This window comes from Schistocerca cancellata, chromosome 7 (genome assembly GCF_023864275.1).
Source record: "Schistocerca cancellata isolate TAMUIC-IGC-003103 chromosome 7, iqSchCanc2.1, whole genome shotgun sequence".
Lineage (NCBI taxonomy): Eukaryota > Metazoa > Arthropoda > Insecta > Orthoptera > Acrididae > Schistocerca > Schistocerca cancellata.
In genome coordinates, this window is record NC_064632.1 from 329,082,947 (window position 1) to 329,103,888 (window position 20,942).

The 20,942-nt window shown below is 44.9% G+C and overlaps 1 protein-coding gene across 1 annotated transcript in view; it reads left to right on the forward strand.

The window, feature by feature from the left end:
• The window catches only part of LOC126092752 (uncharacterized), a 56,047-nt gene extending 35,365 nt beyond the window's left edge, over positions 1–20,682 (forward strand). Inside the window, exons 2-3 of the mRNA XM_049908478.1 lie at positions 1,237–1,526; positions 20,602–20,682. Coding sequence (XP_049764435.1) covers positions 1,237–1,526; positions 20,602–20,682 — 371 coding nt within the window. The remainder of the gene's footprint in view (positions 1–1,236; positions 1,527–20,601) is intronic.
• The last annotated feature ends 260 nt before the right edge of the window (positions 20,683–20,942 follow it).

A 20,942-nucleotide genomic window follows, 5' to 3' on the forward strand; every position in this document is an offset into this window, starting at 1 on the left:
GCGTGGGAAGCGAGGACGCTACCGCACGACCACGAGCTGCGGACGCCATCTCGTCCATGTCTGAACAACATCGCTTTAGTTGACACCTGGGCACTTCCCTTGTTGAGAGCCCTTCCTGGCACAAAGTAACAATGCGTACGCTATCGAACCGCGGTATTGAGCGTCTAGGAGTGGCTGAACTACAGACAAGACGAGCCGTTTACCTCCTTCCTGGTGGAATGACTGGAACTAATCGGAATTCGGACCCCTCGGTGTAATAGGCGCTGCTCATGCATGGTTGTTTACGACTTTGGGTGGGTTTAGTGACGCCTCTGAACAGCCAAAGGGACTGTGTCTGTGATATAATATGCACAGTCAGCGTCTATTTACAGGAATTCTGGGAACCGGGGTGATGCAAAACTTTTTTTTATGTTTTCGGAAATACTGTTTGAAATATTGAATTACAAAAATAAATGTAGAAGGGAACAAGAATTAAGTTACCATTAACGTCTACAAGAGCAGTTTCACGTGAAATAAATCAGCGTGTAGCTGCATAGCAGGTATTGGCTTCTGCTGCGATTGTCTCGCGCGACATGCTGGCCGGTTTCACACGCGTCGATTCCCGGCGGGGTCAGGGATTTTCACCTGCCTCGAGATGACTGGGTGTTTGTGTTGTCCTCATCATTTCATCATCATTTAGGAAAGTGGCGAAATTGGACTGAGCAAAAGATTGGGTAATTGTACGGGCGCTGATAACCACGCAGTTGAGCGTCCCACAAACCAAACATCATCATCACACGCGTCGCCTCCAGTCGTTCGGATTTCGTCCAAATAAATGGTACAGCAACGGGCTGAATCTTTTACAGCCGGTTTCGTAATCTGCTGCCTAAGCAACACGAAATACTGGCCCATTGAGGAGGCGGATGTGCACTGTTTGTGACAGAGTTGCAATGAGCATGGGCTTTGCTATGAAGAACACGCGCAAATGGATTATTCTGTCCGCTATACGCAGCCAGGAGTGTTTCCGAGATAAAGAATTGAATGTTCACGCAAACTGCTGTATCCAGTCTAATTACTTGAAGTGCTTTGAAAGTTGTTTACTAACAGTCTGGAGAGCAAAAACAGTTATTTGCCTTGTAACCATCGAAATAAAGGTTTTTGCCGTCGACACTGTTCCTAGCTTATTTTTAAAAGACTCTTAGCCAGACCGCTGTTTATCCACGAGAAATTTTCTCAGAAATCACTAATTACTTCAAGTTTCCCCCTTTCCACCTGCACCCCTACCCCTGCTGCAGCCAGCGGCGAGCCGTCCGGCAGCGCGCTGGGTGACGCGGGAGGAAAGAAATGAATCGGAGAGCGTCGCGCCGCCGGCAGGCGCGCAGCGTCGCACCCCACGGCCCAGGCGGCGTTACCGGCCGCCAAGTGTGTGGCTATTGATCGCGGGCACCCCGCCGCCGCCGCCGACGCCGCCGCCTCCGCCCGCCGGCGCCGGTGCTAACGAGCGCCTCCCCCGCCGCCCCCCGCCACCACCGCCGCCGCAGACGACTGTAAATATTGCAACACCTGTCCGGCGCCGCCGCCTCCGTGTCCACGCGGTCCCCAGGGGCCGCAGACTGGCCACGCCAGGCGAACTCGAGCGGATACACTCATCCCGAGCTCTCGTTTCTCTCGCAGGCTCGACAACGTCGGGACAGAAATGTACGTTGACGAGCAGTTCGCTTAATCCCAGATTTTGGGGACAAGAAACTACTCCGCAATCTAAATGTCACATGTCTTGGAATCCATCTAGATGAACTTCTTAATGGACAGAAAAACACTCCTGAAAAGATTAAACAAGCTGAAAGTCGTCTTGATTTAGTACGTCTCATGAAATACGGAACACGTGTAGAGGAGATTCCCGGCGGGGTCAGGGATTTTCACCTGCCTCGAGTTGACTGGGTGTTTGTGTTGTCCTCATCATTTCATCATCATCCAGGAAAGTGGCGAAATTGGACTGAGCAAAGGTTGGGAAATTGTACGGGCGCTGATAACCACGCAGTTGAGCGCCCCACGAACCAAACATCATCATCATCATCACGTGTAGAGGAGCAGACAGTGGCCTTTCTTACATACAAAATATTTGTCCGTCCCATTCTAGAATGTGGATCTCAAACATGAATTATGTCCTCATTTTACTAACGTTTGAACCTCCTCTTCTCGTTCTTCCTTGTTTGCGATTTAAAAAATGGGTTGTTGTGGAAATCAGCCTTATGCAAACACAGTTCATTTTTAAATTTCCCCAGACATGTTTCGACACCAAAGTGTCATCTTCTGTAGGTTAAATTTTTATTTTATTAAAATTACATCGCTAATTGAACTGTATTATTATAAATCGATTTTAGTGCTCGTTTTCGTCCTTTTTTGACAGCATGTCGTCTGCAAAATTTTCCGTCCTGTTTCGTGTCCCTGCTTGGTGCCTCAATCAGCTACTATTTAGTGCATTGCTTTCACTCAGTTCTTCATAAATGTATAAAATACAATTCAATTAGCGATGTAATTTTAAGGTTCAAATGGCTCTGAGTACTATGGGACTTAACTGCTGAGGTCATCAGTCCCCTAGAACTTAGAACTACTTAAACCTAACTATCCTAAGGACATCACACACATCCATGCCCGAGGCAGGATTCGAACCTGCGACCGTAGCGGTCTCGCGGTTCCAGTCTGTAGCGCCTAGAACCGCTCGGCCACTCCAGCCGGCTACAATGGGACATCTCCTCCGCCATTCAGCTCACGATGGTTTGCAGATTATAGATGTAGATGTAGATACAGAAATAGAAAAAGTGCGCTTCGTAGTCACTATTTATTCGTCTTACTCTGGTTAATTCGACGCCAAAATTCGTAAAAGTGAAAATAGCGCTCACGGATTAGGCGTTAGCCTACTGCTGCACACAAAACAGTACCTGAAGTGATCATGACTATGATAAACGTGCTCATCACGTCTCGTTTCCTCCAGCCGTTGTTGCCAGTAGAAGCATCCTGCTCCCATCGCTACATCTTGACTCAAGCATCTCTTCATCTGGGATCGCGAAGCTGAGTGGACCTCTTTCCAGTCCTCCCTACCTCAGTAAAATTCGTGCCGGTACTGGCAATGGAACCTTGGTCCTTCTGCACTGAAGGCAGCGACGCCAACCATTCGTCTAAAGAGGTGGCCGTAATTTAAACGCTTTTAATGTGGACGACTGTAGCGAGTTGAGCGGGAAAGCTGACGACCTCGTCTTCTATTGAGCACAATTCTTGTTTCAGAGCAGCTACCAGGTAATGGAATCAAGGAATGTGGAAGTGACCTGTGATCATGATTTTGCTATGGAAAATCGTAGATTGTGTACTCGTCATACGATGAAACTGAAAATTCTTCTGGTCAGGCTACAATACACAAAGCCGAAACCACAGAAACTCCAAATAAACCACCTGATCAATTGTAGGGTGAAGCAAAGTGAATAAGGAATTTCAACAAACTGGCGCTCCAATTTAGCTAAGATGGTGCCGAAGGATTTCCGATTTTAGGCCATTAGCTAAAGAAAGGCAATGAGTAAAGAATATGGAAAGTCAGAGAAGACAAATGGAAGTGTTTTAGTAAGCTCAGCTACAAAAACCGATGCTGACCGATAGTAAATCACGCACAGAGGAACAAGCGCATATAAAATGACAAATTAAAACTTCCAAAGGAGATACAGTGCAGTGTCCTGCAGGTGATGCATTTATGACGATTCTCCACGAAAAGAACGGATAGAGTTTTGCAAATACTACACGTAGTGGGGATGAGAATCTACACAGACTTTGAAGGAGGAAAATTTATTAAAACGCCGATCCAAATTTATATTAATTTTGAATATCGTAAACATTTCATTAAATGCTATACAATGAGAAATAAATATGAATAAAATGTACTGAAATTTTATCAGCATTGTCACAGACACTTTTCAATATGCTTTAAAAGTTAACCCTTTCGCTATTGTGGTCGAATATACACGTCGTGATACGCTGTTTACCAGGTGCTGTGGACATATATACATGCGCTACTTTGATTTTCCTACAGTGCTATGCATCCTGAGCCGGACCAGTTACTTCCATGCCTCGGTAAATAAAGAAAATTCATGTATTTATTATACAACAGATGTGTCTCACTGCGTGCTATCATTTGCAGAAACTCTCGTTTCAATATCCTGAATCATATATGAGATACGACGATTGTTATGACCACATAGTTCGCAATGCGCAAGGACTGGAATAGAAGCGTCGCGCCCGACCGTACGTCAGATATCAAATCTAGTCACTCGAGAACGAACAGAGATATGGTTCCGCTCTCAGTTTTAAATAATACACTCCTGGAAATGGAAAAAGAACACATTGACACCGGTGTGTCAGACCCACCATACTTGCTCCGGACACTGCGAGAGGGCTGTACAAGCAATGATCACACGCACGGCACAGCGGACACACCAGGAACCGCGGTGTTGGCCGTCGAATGGCGCTAGCTGCGCAGCATTTGTGCACCGCCGCCGTCAGTGTCAGCCAGTTTACCGTGGCATACGGAGCTCCATCGCAGTCTTTAACACTGGTAGCATGCCGCGGCAGCGTGGACGTGAACCGTATGTGCAGTTGACGGACTTTGAGCGAGGGCGTATAGTGGGCATGCAGGAGGCCGGGTGGACGTACCGCCAAATTGCTCAACACGTGGGGCGTGAGGTCTCCACAGTACATCGATGTTGTCGCCAGTGGTCGGCGGAAGGTGCACGTGCCCGTCGACCTGGGACCGGACCGCAGCGACGCACGGATGCACGCCAAGACCGTAGGATCCTACGCAGTGCCGTAGGGGACCGCACCGCCACTTCCCAGCAAATTAGGGACACTGTTGCTCCTGGGGTATCGGCGAGGACCATTCGCAACCGTCTCCATGAAGCTGGGCTACGGTCCCGCACACCGTTAGGCCGTCTTCCGCTCACGCCCCAACATCGTGCAGCCCGCCTCCAGTGGTGTCGCGACAGGCGTGAATGGAGGGACGAATGGAGACGTGTCGTCTTCAGCGATGAGAGTCGCTTCTGCCTTGGTGCCAATGATGGTCGTATGCGTGTTTGGCGCCGTGCAGGTGAGCGCCACAATCAGGACTGCATACGACCGAGGCACACAGGGCCAACACCCGGCATCATGGTGTGGGGAGCGATCTCCTACACTGGCCGTACACCACTGGTGATCGTCGAGGGGACACTGAATAGTGCACGGTACATCCAAACCGTCATCGAACCCATCGTTCTACCATTCCTAGACCGGCAAGGGAACTTGATGTTCCAACAGGACAATGCACGTCCGCATGTATCCCGTGCCACCCAACGTGCTCTAGAAGGTGTAAGTCAACTACCCTGGCCAGCAAGATCTCCGGATCTGTCCCCCGTTGAGCATGTTTGGGACTGGATGAAGCGTCGTCTCACGCAGTCTGCACGTCCAGCACGAACGCTGGTCCAACTGAGGCGCCAGGTGGAAATGGCATGGCAAGCCGTTCCACAGGACTACATCCAGCATCTCTACGATCGTCTCCATGGGAGAATAGCAGCCTGCATTGCTGCGAAAGGTGGATATACACTGTACTAGTGCCGACATTGTGCATGCTCTGTTGCCTGTGTCTATGTGCCTGTGGTTCTGTCAGTGTGATCATGTGATGTATCTGACCCCAGGAATGTGTCAATAAAGTTTCCCCTTCCTGGAACAATGAATTCACGGTGTTCTTATTTCAATTTCCAGGAGTGTATTTCGATATCTCATCTACATTTCACTCATTGCAACGTATGAGCTAAAACGAACTACACGCAAAGTTTACGCAATGCGTTTTACTTCTGAAAAATGTTTAAAATTTCGCGAAGAGTTTTAATTAAGTTGAGTCAGCGCAGTAACTATAGCATATAACGAAAAGAAATTTTCCTTCATGGAGCGAAGATATCGGAATATAAAATGTGCAAAAATAAATGTTTTCGCCTAGCAATTAGCTTAAAACCGGACACACATATAAAAAAGTTTTTCATCACCCTGGTTCCCAGAACTCCTGGAGATAGGCGTTGACTGTGTATACCGCATCACAGACACAGTCCCTTTGACTGTTCAGAGATGACACTAAACCCGCCCCAAGATGTAAACAACCATGCAAGAGCAGCGCTTATTAGACGGAGGGGTCCGACAGCCGATCAGTTCCAGTCATTCCACCAGGAAGGAGGTAAACGGCTCGTCTTGTTTGTAGTTCAAGCTCGGAGGAACACTGACGGCAACACCACCATGTTCAATAATGATTTTCGTACAGCCACAGGACGTCGTGCTACGACTCAGACTGTGTGCAATAGGCTGCATGATGCCAACTTCACTCCCGACGTGTATGGCGAGGTCCAGATGGGCACAACAACATGCCGAATTGACCGCTCAGGATTTGCATCACGTTCTATTCACCGTTGAGGGTCGCATATGCCTTCAACCAGACAATCGTCGGAGACGTGTTTGGAGGCAACCCGGTCAGGTTGAACGCCTTGGACACACTGTCCAGCACATGCCAAAATGTGGAGGTTCCCTGCTCCTTCGTGGTGGCATTATGTGGGGCCGCTGGTGGTCATGGTAGGCGCCGTACATCTGTACGATACGTGAATGCCATCCTCCGACCGATAGTGTAACCATATCGGCAGCATGTTGGCGAGGCATTCGTCTTCATGGACGGAAAAACGCGCCCCCATCATGCACATCTTGTGAATGACTTCCTTCAGGATAACGACATCGCTCGACTAGAGTGGCTAGCATGTTCTCCAGACATGAACCCTATCGAACATGTGTGGGATAGGTTGAAAAGGGCTGTTTATGGACGACGTGACCCACCAACCACTCTGACACATATACGTCGAATCGCCGTTAAAAAGTGGGACAATCTGGACCAGCAGTGCCTTGATGAACATGTGGACAGTATGCCACGACGTATACAGGCATGCTTCAATGCAAGAGGACGTGCTTCTGTGTATTAGAGGCACTGTTGTGTACATCAGTCTGGACCACCTCCTCTGAAGGTCTTGCTGTATGGTGGTACAACATGCAATGCGTGGTTTTCATGAGCAATAAAAAGGGCGGAAATGATTTTTATGTTGATCTCCATTCCAATGTTCTCTACAGATTCCGGAATTGTCGGAACTCTAGCTGATACAAAACTTTCTCTGATGTGTGTATTTTATAACAGCCCCCACGGACGGAACTCTGTGCGTTGTGCACGACATTCTGTCGGGTGTAAATCCCGATCACTCAAGAACGAAATATATCGTTCTGCAATCAATTTTATATAAAATCTCGATATGTTACCTACACTTTATTCAATGCAACGTATGAACTAAAATCAACCATACGGAAAATTTACGCAATGCGTCTGCTCCTCTGCAAGCTCTCTAAAATTTCGTGTAATATTTTGTATTTTACTTAATTTTATGCAGCGCAGTACGTATGTCGGATGACGAAAAGAAAAACGGATGATAAGTTTTCCAGATCGGCCAGAACGCCGTCTATCTTCACAGGCACGAGCATTTGGAGAGCAGTACAGCCATTACGAAAGCCGCACTCAGCACAGAATGTAGAGAGCACGCCTGCAGCAGTGAAAGAGTTGGCAATGTTATTGGGATTGTGTTGAAATAAAAAGAAAGAGCGCCAGAAGGGATCCATGTAAACAACAGTCAATATGAGAAACATACTATTATATACTGACGATACCGTATAAATGGAAAATTCTGAAGACGAGTTACAAAAATTATGCCACCTTTCATGGAAATGATTATAGTCTTAAGTTAGCAAATCAAAATAAGACAGTGGAATCCCTTGGGAAACACATGGTATGTAACAAAATTGTAATTCGATATGAAATTTTGGAAAAAGTTCATCACTTCAGTTATCTTCCTGCAGTACTTTTAATGAAGGTAAGGACGTAGATATTAAATTACAGGCTAGTATAAGCAGAATATAACAAGAATTTAGTTCTGTTACCTGACCCCTCTTTCTGTTGTACTATTTTGCTGTTTGACACTGATTCCTGTGTTACTAAGAGAAAAGCATCCAGTCATGTTCATCATGTGGAAAATTTTTACGGACATCAAAGAACTAACCTGGACAGGATTCCTAGTAGTAACACTAAACCAGAACTGAAAATTTTGTAGTAAATGACGAAAGAGAGAGGGACATAAGCGAAATAAGGACATTAGGAATGAATGGAAGCAAACAGGTTTCAAAGACAGCCTTACAGTATAAAGTCATAGGAAAGAGTGACATACAGTTGGTGGATAAAAGTATGGAAACACAAAAAACGTAAAACGTTACCTTGACTAATAGAGTGTAGGAAAATATTTAGCATTCAGAACAGCTTCCATTTGTCTCGAATTGACAGACCCAGGTCCAGTATGGTTTTCAGCGGTATCTTAGACGATTATTCCTGCAAGAAAGTGGGAAGTTCTGATTACGATGATCGAAGGATAGCGATCATGCGCCCTTCTCTCCAAAGCAGACAATGAAGCCTCAATAATATTGAGCTGTGGTGATTGTGGTGGCCAGGGCCAGGGTTCACAAAACCAGTCAAGGACCATTTGAGTCGTGGGAGCAAGGCCCCCTCGTCTTGGAACACAGCGTCACCACTGGGGAATTTAGCATCACAATTTGGGAACAAACACTGTACCACAGCATGGAAGCCGAAACCGTCAAATTATCATTGGAAATAATGTGACCTGCAAGAGTGATCATGGGCTCATGGAATACCAAATTATGGCTGCCCAATAATCGCCGCATGTTTCACTCTTGGGACATAAACTTGAATACAAGTTGAACACAGAATGAAACAATACTCATCATACCAAATGTCATTCGTCTATTGCTCCAAAGTCTATGTTTTGTGACATTGGCGACACGTTTTCTGTTATAGGCTTTTGTATCGCCGATGAGTTGTTTGGAATTGCAGCGCCTTTCATGTTGTTTGTTGGTGACAGGGTTCGTGACAGAGACGATTAGTTCCGTGTTTGTCGGTCAATTCAAAAATGGATCTGAGTTCAGGACACATCACAAGAATGGTAGAATAAGATGAAGGTTCTGTGATAGCACATATCGAGACCATCCCACGGCGTATCAATGTTGGCAACGAAATGAAAAGTTTCCTTCCGACGCCGATAGCAGTCATGCGCGGTCTGGCGGACCCAATGGTACTGGCTCGCTGCGCCACGCTTCCAGAGGCTCTGGACTACAAGCGCCCTCTGCCGCCACAATAGAGGACGGCCTGCGGCAGCCTCTCAGCTCACTTCGCTATTTGATGCTAAGCAGAAGCTATCTAGTCTTCAACTTCATCGTTTGTGCTTACTGCAGAAGCCCTCATCCTTACTGACTTTGATAGCTGGACTGTTTCTTGCTGCCATATTTGTAATGATTATTCGTTCGCTTGGAGAAATACAAGTCGAGTAAATTTTCTGTTTGCTACTTTAATTTACTCGCTTATCATTTGTGCTCCTGCCAAACTTTCCTACAACGACGATTGCTGCACCAATCTCTAGCCCAGTGTCCTTACCACTGTGTACGAAGTCATACAGAACATAATAAACGACTATTTTATTAACACATGTAAAGAAAACCAAACTCCCTCCAAAAGTCCATATATATTGTAAAAGGGAATGTAAGCACTGATGTATGTTCCACATCTCCTACCAAACTTGGTAGACACCACTTATTGCTTTTAAATAGCCACTGTGCACGTGAGAATCATCCACCTTGCAAAAGGGCTGAGCTCGGGGATGAAAAAGAAGTATAGCAAACGATACAGGAATACACATACTTTATTCACCCAGTATTTGAGAATGACAGAAATTGATGGGTTGGCACAACATTTACACACTCACTGTCGGAAAAAGAAATCACAACACCAAGAAGGAGTTATGCAACAGAAACGAAACTTGGTAGTCACGATTCCACTTCTTTAAAATGATGTCTATTCAAATTTCGCACCAATTGCCTAAGACTGGCGCTCGTAGTGCCGCTATGAGTATGCATTCAAGGTTTGATTTGAATACACACTGTGAAGTTAGTGAGCGTCAGTTACATTTGAGATTCCATGTCGTGAGTTGAAGTTAGTCAACAATGACTTTAAGGCGACAACGACGCCGTTATTAACACCCCACTGAGTTTGAACAAGGTCGTGTAATAGGGCTACGGATGCTGTATGCTCCTTCTGCGATACTGCAGAAAGATTTTGCTTCCTTAGGGATCCACGGCCTCTTAGTGTTCGGTAAAAGAAAATGTGGTCCGTTGTAGGCTTTATTGCACTATATTAAAATCGTGCTATAAGTTAATTTAGGCCGGGAGCCATTATCGAGCACAATTGGTATGCATTGTGTTACATATCATGCTATGAGGCTTAACATCTGAGGTCATCAGTCCCGCAGAACTTCGAACTGCAGCAGCAGCAGCGTGTATCGATAAGTGCACTGTGGTACCGTCTCTGTAGCGACCGATAGTATTTCCGGGTCGTCGTGTCTCTCGCAGTCAGTTCGGGACTAGAGATGGGGGATCCGCTCTTGAACTGATTCATAGAGCTGAATCTTTCAAAGGAGTGAACAGAAAAAAAGAACGGTAGCTCCAAACGTTTCCCACGGCAGAGAGAGAGAGAGAGAGAGAGAGAGAGAGAGAGAGAGAGAGAGATGGAGCATATCAGCAGTGCCTCTGCTGGTCACAGCACAGTGCACGCCACACAACACAGCCAGCGCCGGCCTCTGCCCTGCTTCTACCTTGGCTGCCTGCATTGTGCAGTGCTCCATTGGATTTTGTGTTTCACATATGCCGTGACATCTCTGTGCGTCGTCTGCCGCGTGCAGTGTCTGGCGCAGCTTAACTTCGCATCACATGCTGTCGGCGATCGTTTCAGTCGTACGTCCTGCCCTCTGGACAGTTGATGCGAGCAACAGGACAGAGAGCCACCTAGCGGATAACATAGGAACTACTTGCAACTGCTCGCAAGGGAACGGACGATTTGTCTCGGAGCGGGTGAGTTCACCGCTCCCCCCACCCTCGGAACTCGCCCGCTCAACGCTCACCCCACCGTTCTCGACTGTAGCCAGAGCATTGAGCAAAGCAACTCAGGTGTCACTCTGGTCTCTGCGGTCTTAGCTCACTCAGTAATACAGCTCGCAGCTCGACCTGCTCGACTCAGTGCTTCTGCATCGGAGTTCGTCTCTACTGGATATTGTTCTTCGTAGTAATACTGCTATGTATATTACATTATTATGTTGTGTATACATCATATGTTTTTATTTTATTTTTATTTGTTTAAACTGATCAGATTAGGTTCCTGACGACTCCTCTTACTATAGGATATTTATTATGGACAATCGAATTTACGCTTTAATTACGAGCGAACCGATAAACGTATCGCAAAATGTGATACACCAATATTTTCCTTGTTTTATTCTGCGTAAGGCTATATGCAGCGCTTTCGTTTTACAGTCAAATTTATATTTTTTTTCTTATTCTGGTACGGATTTTGCGATTTTAGGCGTCTTCAGAAGGAAACGTTCACTTTAAAGATATATGGCTTGCGATGTATTTGTATGAGGTTAATGAAATTTTACTACATTATAGCCAGATATATTGTTAATGTAAATCTCAAGTTACAACATTTTCTGATCACCCAAAAAAACCACGATAGTGTAAAATAAATCAATAATCAAAAACTTTGTCATATCATGGAAATTTCAATAAACAATACAAAATTCTTACTCATTATCTGTGTTACTTCAAAATGGGATCAAATAAGATCAAAATACAGGTATAGTACTGGAATAAACCAAGTTTAAAGGGCAATGTGCCTTCCATTTATTTTCTATTGTAAATGAGTGGTGAGTCATGAAAAAGAGCTAATTCATTTCAGGGAGTGAACAGTTCTGATCCGATCTCTGAAAAGAACAGTTTTGCCCATCTGTATTCGGGACGGCCCAGTAGTGCAGTCGGGACGCAGCTGCAGTGAAGTCGGGGGGACGGTGCGCCGGCGAGGCGCCGACAGCTAGTGCCCGCCGACCGCTGGCGTCACATATGAACTGTCCCACGGAAGAAGATTGGAGCGGGACGACCATCGGCTGGTCGTTCGGTTGGTCGTCCCATCGGCCGACGTATACTTGCCCCTTTCACCGCTTCCGGGCCTGGGCAGTTGGTCGGTTGGCGTGGAGCAGCGAGGAAATCTCCGCGGCGCTAGGTTTGGCCGAGGCCGCTGGCGGCGTCCACGCGCGGTCGAAGGTGTGCTGCTGTTCCCATTGCTACGAGGTCCGTGGATCACCGATCCTGGACGCGAAAGTTGAGCTTTGACTTAATCTACCAGCAAGTCACAACTGTTCACATTGTGTCGTTTGGATTTCGTTGTCGGCTGTTGGGACATGCCCGCGAGCAACAACGTGTGTTTTCAAGTTGGCAAATTTTAGCCACCCTCCGGTAGAGTTTAGCTGTACTTGGTTATTTTGAATTGAAGAGCACCAGCGGAATCTTCTACCTTGTGGCCATTAACGTTCCTGGTACCTGCCCTGGCCGTTGACGTAAATTCGGGCAGTGTATTTTCCTCATCGTGTTGTTGCTGTCCAGCATGGTGTGTAGTTTGACAGCTCAATGTATAATTGGTTGTGGGCGCCAATACGTTCTGCGTTGTTCCATTGAACTGGTCGGGTGGAGCGGAAGTTATCTTGTCGGTGGTCCGTTGACTGTCTGTCGGTTGGGTTGTCGTCGGATCGAGAATGGTTGGGCCGACTGCCTGCCTCACCTAAGCGAGCGTTAGTGTTTGAATTCCAGGTCGACCCTCGGAAACTCCTGAGCATGTGTACTGCCTTTTCTTATTTGTTCTTATTGTTGGTATTTGTATGTCTTCTAGCCGATTTTTAAATTAAGGTTGTTTTGCCCTTATGGTCTAAGATTGTTTGGCTCTTCAGCCTAATTGAAAGAACTGTTTTAAGATACAAATTTATTTTGGTTTGGGTCTTAAGTGATCGGCCTTCAGCCGATTTTTTTAAAAATTAAAGTTGTTTTGGTCTTAAGGTGTGAAATTGTTTGGGCCTTGGGCCTAATTGAAAGAACTGTTTAAGATAAGGCCTTCTGCCTTTTAAATTTCTGATTTTGGTTTGAGTCTTAAGTTATTGGCTTTCAGCCGATTTTAAATCAATATGGTCTTGCCCTTAAGGTATGAGATTGTATGGCGCATTCGGCCGGTAATTAAGTTCCAAAAATTAATGTTGTGTTTTTTTTTTAATTCTTGTCTCTGGTAATGTATTGTCAAATACATAAAGTTGTATGTTCGAGTGTAACTGACAGCCGCTTATTTTTGCTCCTTTCCACAATTTAAACTATCTGCCCAGTCCTGTGTGTTTAGCAGGGCCTCTCAGCTACTGGCCCACGGCTGAAATTAGGTAATAGCACTATTTTAATAAAGCACAACACAGCCGACAACGGATAATGTATTCCTCTATAGCAGGAAGACTTGGCAGGGATGTAGACACAGGATTACTGGCAACGGTGGTCACTATAATGTACAGTCGCAAGAAGATCGGTCTCTGTACGGCCACATGGCACTTCCGTGATGGAACACCATCATGTTCGGTGCATGGCTCTGGCGCATTGTACTGCATATACAGCAGAAATTTGAGCCGCAGTAGTTACCATAGTGACAAAACAAAGTGTTACAAATCAGCTACTTCAATGGCAACTCCGAACCAGATGCCACGTAGCGTACCTTCCACTGGTCGCAAACCATCACCTGCCACATCAGTGGTGTCAATCGAGAGCTCCTCTGAGGGCAGGGTAGAGGTCTGTTGCGTTGAGATGAAAGCTGGTTCTACCTCAGTGTCAGTGATGTCCACGTGTTGCTTAGGAGGAGGCTTGCAACCAACCTATCTGTATGCCAGACACACTGGAATTACGGTCTGAGGTGCGATTTCGTATGAAAGCGCGAGTACTGTCGTAGTTGTCCCACACACCCTGACTGCAAATTTGGTAATTAGACCTGCTGAGCTGCTATTTATGAACAGTATTCCAGGGGGTGTTGTCAAACTGGATAAGACTCGACCACATACCGCTGTCGTAACCCAACATGTTCTACTGAATATCGACATGATGCCTTGGCCTGCACGATCACCAGATCTGTCTCCAGCCGAGCACATATGGGACGTAAGTGGACGGCAACTCGAGCGCCAACCACAAACAGCATTAACCGTGTCTGTATTGACCGACCAAGTGCAACAGGCATGGAACTCCATCCCACAAACTGGCATCCAGCACCTGTACAACACGATGCACGCACGTTTGCATGCTTGCATCCGACATTCTGGCTCTTACACCGGTTATTAATGTATCGGCGTTCCACTTTAGCAAAGGCTTATCTCGCGCTTACATTAACCCATGATCTTGCAATGTTAATTTCTTAAATATGCTACCTAGACAAATGTGTTCCAAAAGATTCATTACTCGATGTTAATTATGTTTTGGTACTGAGATCTTTTCCGTCAGTGTAGTGTCAAACCTGTACGAGACGTTTCCTCTCTCTGACCGCAGCTCGTGGTCGTGCGGTAGCGTTCTATCTTCCCACGCCCGGGTTCCCGGGTTCGATTCCCAGCGGGGTCAGGGATTTTCTCTGCCTCGTGATGACTGGGTGTTATGTGATGTCGTTAGGTTAGTTAGGTTTAAGTAGTTCTAAGTTCTAGGGCACTGATGACCACAGATGTTAAGTCCCATAGTGCTCAGAGCCATTTGAACCATTTTTTTCCTCGCTCATACAACCCACAAAATGATCAAAGGAAAAAAGTTTATCGGTTACTACATTTTCACTATTCACGCAGTACATGCAGTAAAACTGCCGCATCAGGCATGACCTTTATTATTTCTTTACTAGTAACTCTATTCGCAACTATTTTGCATATAGGATTCAAATGCACCAGTGAATGTACCTGCAAAAATATATGATATAGTTGTGAATGTATGACATCTTAAACACAGGTACGGGCGAGGAAGAGGTGGACAGAGGAAGGAAAGAGGAGAAAATAGACACGGAGTGGGCGGAAGAAGGAGATGCACTAATAGAAGATTGGAATAATTCCATACCCGGGCAACGCCAGGTACTCAGCTAGTAAATTTATTAAACATAGTTAACCACTAACATCGTCAACTGCCACCGTGTCCGCTATACCTCTATAACCAGCAAGACACCTTACAGTGTGTGGCAGGGGATACTTACGGTACCAGTACCTTTTCACACCTTGCCTCTTCAGGTCGTTGTGGTGCCTGGCAAGATCGAATGTCATTGGGCCTCCGTATGATGTCTAGTTTCTCTGATTTTCTCGTAGTTTCATTTCACAAGATCTGAGTACAAGGAAGTACTACGTTATCCGACTCATCTGCAAAGGTACTGTCTTCGACTTTCAGTAGTAAACCTCTCCGTAAAGCACAACGCTTCATGTAGCGTCTACCTCTGCAATTCGACGTCTCCGGATTGCTCACAGACTTGCTAAACGATCCTGTGACGAAATTCGCTTCTCTTCGTTGTATCTTCTGTTTTTATTCTCTTAAGCCGACTAGGGAAGTGCCCCAGAGAGATGACCAACTCTCTAGAGTCAGGAAAATGAGTCTTCAGTTAACCACCTCTTTCGTGGATTTATTGGATTTGTCTAGGAATTCCCCTATGAAATGCAGTCTGGAGTGTGCTTTTTCTATCTAGTCATCCAAATGTAGGTGGCCACAGGCAGTTATTCCCACATCTTTGATGGTTGTTATTTTTTTTCACTGTGAGGTAATAATGTAATGGAACAGTACTGGATCTTTTCTCCTTTTGTTTACAACCTTTAGTAGTAGTATTTACTACATGTTCGGCGAAATGTTGCAGTGTTGCTCTGTTGTAAGCTACTGTTTATGAACTGCCTTAATGCTCTCCATTTTAGCCATTACAATTAATAAATTTAGTGCCTCACACTTCCTTACAGCACCACCTATTACTTTTAATAACAATTTTCCTACATGTACAGCGAAATGTCGCCGTTATCTTAGGATGTTACAAAAATGTTTTCACATTCCATCTTTACACTTTTATATTTGTTTAGTTGTATATCATTTTAGATTAACTGCGGTCTTATAGAACACACTATTTTCTTTTTTTTTTCTTTTGTAATTACATAATCTGCTCATTAAATCTACTCGCCTTTCTTACATTTAGTTCACCCATTTAGGGCCCTCTTCAGCTAACTTTCCTTAGTGCTAGGGCCTGTATATTTGGGCAGTTGACTTTCCCTATTTGTCGCATACATAGCCCTGCAATCCAGATGCCATCATTGTGGATGTCTCACAGGAGAAAAGCGATTTGGCTCTATTCATTGCACTTAATAAGCATGTGATGTACCAAGTGAGTACCATTACTGTACAATCTTTTGGGTACAGATGTTACTCTGTTCTATTTAAAATATTTTTGTAACCACTAATGCAATTTTCAGTGTTCATTACACCTCCTCATGAAGACAATTTTGAAGTTGTCGAAAAGTAGATCAAGGTTTCCAACAAACCTCTATTTACAACTGCTTGTCTGATTTTGCGAACTCTCCAACTTTATTGTGAGGTTACTGCTGAGTTCAGAATCCACTTCAGAGATTCTTACCTTTCTATTGCTTCAGCTCTTCGTGGTATTTGTTCTTTAAAATGGGATATGGTCCCGATGAATTTCATATAGAAATACAGTAAATGGATACAGAAATCGCTGACCTTAACTTGTTGTATTGTTTGTTGCTTGGGTTATTTTAGATTACTTGCACTTGCTATTTTATTGGAACCTAATTATGGTACACGACAATGTTCACAAAACGGTCGTACGACACTATTTATGCTCAGTGTGTTACATTTTTTGCATTCTTGGTCCAGAATACGTCAGTATTCGTAAATGCTCTTTAATTCTTTACGCAAAGAGAACAGCGTTACAGAACTTCTGAAGACCACCAGATAATTCTCCTATGTTGAAAACAGTAACAGTCCTTTAAAATTGATTTGGGCAGCAACTGAAGTTTCATTTAACATCAGTTGACTTTTTTCCACTGAGAAGTACTGAATTCCACCTGCTCAGACGCCCAGAATCCACTTATAAATTCGCCAAACACATGATTAATTCCAATTTTGTTCTGCAAATCACTGTGCATTACTGTGGTGAATGCCTTCTGGAAGTCATGGAATGCGGCTCACCTTTGGAACCTCGTTGAACGAACAAGGGGAATGAAGTTATTTAGAATTTTCTTTCCTAGAAGGGCGTAACACACTAGTGCGCAAAACTGAAAGATGAAAGTAGCTTTCGCGTGATGAGTCACAGCCGAGTAATACCGCTCTATGAAAGCTGGACGTAGTAGCAACGGCTAGAATACAGTACAGTACAGAAAGTAACTGAAGGAAACACGCAATGAGACGAACTGAAATAGTACTTTTATTCAAAGATAATAAATACACTGAAGCTACCACGGACAGCAATGCATGCTCTACAACGTGTTCCCATCATGGTAACAAGATTGGTAAGCAGGCCTTGTGGTAGAGCATTCCGTTCCTCCACCAGCGCCGTTGACAACGGCTGGGCGTCCGCCGGTGCATATCGACGTGCTGCAATACGTCTGCCAAAGGCATCCCACACATACTCGATGGGCCTTACGCGTACGCTAGTGTACTAGCTGAATATCTTCTCTTTCCAATAGCTCCTCCACCTGCGCAATTCTAAGTGATGGCGCATTGTCATCCATAAAAATAGAATCAGGACCGAATGCACCGCTGAAAAGATGCAGACGGGGAACGAGCACAGTGTCACAGTAACGTTGGCTTGTGAGTGTCCCGTAACATCTGTACCACCAAAACGACATGATTAATAGTGATCCTGGCTGCATTACGTGTTCCCACCTCTCGCCATATGAGGTTAATCCCAGAATCACTGCTCCTTTGTGCAGTATCTGAATAAGATTCTCTACATACACGTGAACCTATTCCTTCACACAGACAAAATTTCACAGATAAGGGATATTATCTGACAAGAAAAGTGTGCTCAGAAGCGCACGAAAATGTGCTTAGAACGTAAATCCATCATCCCGAAAACAGTGGTATGAGACCTTCCCATAGAAAACTGAGCGTCTTAGCACGAGAGACATTTGAGTGATCGCCTGTTCAAGGCCTAAGAGAGGAACTTTGGTAATGCGCAGAAACAAAATATTGATCCGACATCGCCTTCAGGTACAGCGCTGTACTATACTGTCTGGCTAATGAACTGTACTATACTGTACTATGCCGTCCGAACTGCGTTAGGGTGTGGTGCTAAACTATCCCGAGCGGCTAATGCGCTGTACTGTCTCGTCCAGAATTGCGCCATACTGAACCGCCTGTACATAAGGGTGATCCTCGCGAGGGGCAGTCTTCCATCCTCCCACAAACACCTGATGTGATTCACCTGTTGCACTTTAATTCCAATCTGTTCCATACATATAATTCCATTTATACGGGGGGGGGGGGGGTCCATTGATCGTGACTGGGCCAAATGTCTCACGACATAAGCGTCAAACGAAAAAACGACAAAGAACGAAACTCGCCTATCTCGAAGGCGGAAACCAGATGGCGCTCTGGTTGGCCCACTAGATGGCGCTGCCATAGGTCAAACAGATATTAACTGCGTTTTTTTAATAGGAATCCACATTTTTATTACATATTCGTGCAGTTCGTAAAGAAATATGAGTGTTTTAGTTGGACCACTTTTTTCGCTTTGTGATAGATGGCGCTGTAATAGTCACAAACATATGGCTCACAATTTTAGACGAACAGTTGGTAACTGGTAGGTTTCTTAGATTAAAATACAGAACGTAGGTACGTTTGAACATTTTATTTCGGTTGTTCCAATGTGATACATGTACCTTTATGAAGTGCTTATTTCTGAGAACGCATGCTGTTACAGCGTGATTACCTGCAAATACCACATTAATGCAATAAATGCTCAGAATGATGTCCGTCAACCTCATTGCATTTGGCAATACGTGTAACGACATTCCCCTCAACAGCGAGTAGTTCGCCTTCCGTAACGTTCGCACATGCATTGACAATGCGCTGACGCATGTTGTCAGGCGTTGTCGGTGGACCACGATAGCAAATATCCTTCAACTTTCCCCACAGAAAGAATTCCGTGGACGTCAGATCAGGTCTACATGCGGGATATGGTATGGTGCTTTCACTACCAATCCACCTGTCATGAAATATGCTATTCAATACCGCTTCAACCGCACGCGAGCTATGTGCCGGACATCCATCATGTTGGAAGTACATCGGCATTCTGTCATGCAGTGAAACATCTTGTAGTAGCATCGGTAGAACATTACGTAGGAAATCAGCATACATTGCACCATTTAGATTGCCATCGATAAAATGGGGGCCAATTATCCTTCCTCCCATAATGCCGCACCATACATTAACCCGCCAAGGTCACTGATGTTCCACTTGTCACAGCCATCGTGGATTTTCCGTTGCCCAATATTGTATATTATGCCGGTTTACGTTACCGCTGTTCGTGAATGACGCGTCGTCGCTAAACAGGACGCGTGCAAAAAATCTCTCATCGTCCCGTAATTTCTCCTGTGCCTAGTGGCAGAACGGTACACGACGTTCAAAGTCGTCGCCATGCAATTCCTGGTGCTTAGAAAAATGGTACTGGTGCAATCGATGTTGATGTAGCATTCTCAATACCGACATTTTTGAGATTCCCGACTCTCGCGCAATTTGTCTGCTACTGATGTGCTGATTAGCCGCGACAGCAGCTAAAACACCTCCTTCGGCATCATCATTTGTTGCAGGTCGTGGTTGACGTTTCACATTTTGGTGAACACTTCCTGTTCCCTTAAATAACGTAACTATCCGGCGAACGGTCCGGACACTTGCATGATGTCGTCCAGGATACCGAGCAGCATCCATAGCACGCGCCCGTTGGCCATTTTGATCACAATAGCCATACATCAACACGATATCGACCTTTTCTGCAATTGGTAAACGGTCCATTTTAGCACGGGTAATGTATCACGAAGCAAATACCGTCCACACAGGCGTAATGTTATGTGATACCACGTACTTATACGTTTGTGACTATTACAGCGCCATCTATCACAAGCGAAAAAAGTGTTCCAACTAAAACATTCATATTTCTTTACGTACTACATGAATAGGTAATAAAAAATGTTGGTCCCTATTTTAAAAAACGCAGTTCATATCCGTTTGACGTATGGCAGTGCCATCTAGCGGGTCAACCATAGCGCCGTATGGTTTCCCCCTTCAAGTTAGACGAGTTTTATTCTTTGTAGTTTTTTCTTTTGATGCTTATTTTGTGAGATATTGGCCCGGTCACTATCAATGGACCACCCTGTACGTGACTGTGATTAATTGTATCACGTGGTATAGGGCATATATCAGAAGTTTATATACAGGATTGAACATCTGCCACAGAAGGTGTCGTCATCCTGAATTTTGGTGTATGCGTAAGAAGCCTTAAACCAAGAATGCAAATTTTGCTTTGTGTATCAATAATAATAATAATAATAATAGGAAGAAGAAGAAGAAGAAGAAGAGGAGGTTTTGGGAGAATGTGAATCAGACAATTCAGATGCTGTACAGTGGCTAACTTGAATTGTTCTTTGGCATTGTAAAGTATAGGAGAAGTGGTCAGAGGACTTAGATTTGCTGGGAGCGTCCTCGGAAAATGAAAAATGGCATAGAGGACACAAGTACGATCAGATGTAAAGTGCAGGACAACAGATATCAAACGAAATTAGAGCAACTATATGAAGCCCTGACAGAACTGTAGTTATTTGACGGGAAGTTCAATCCTTTAGACACAATTGTTGTTAAATGTAATTATTACACCAGCTACAAAACCAAAGTAATTT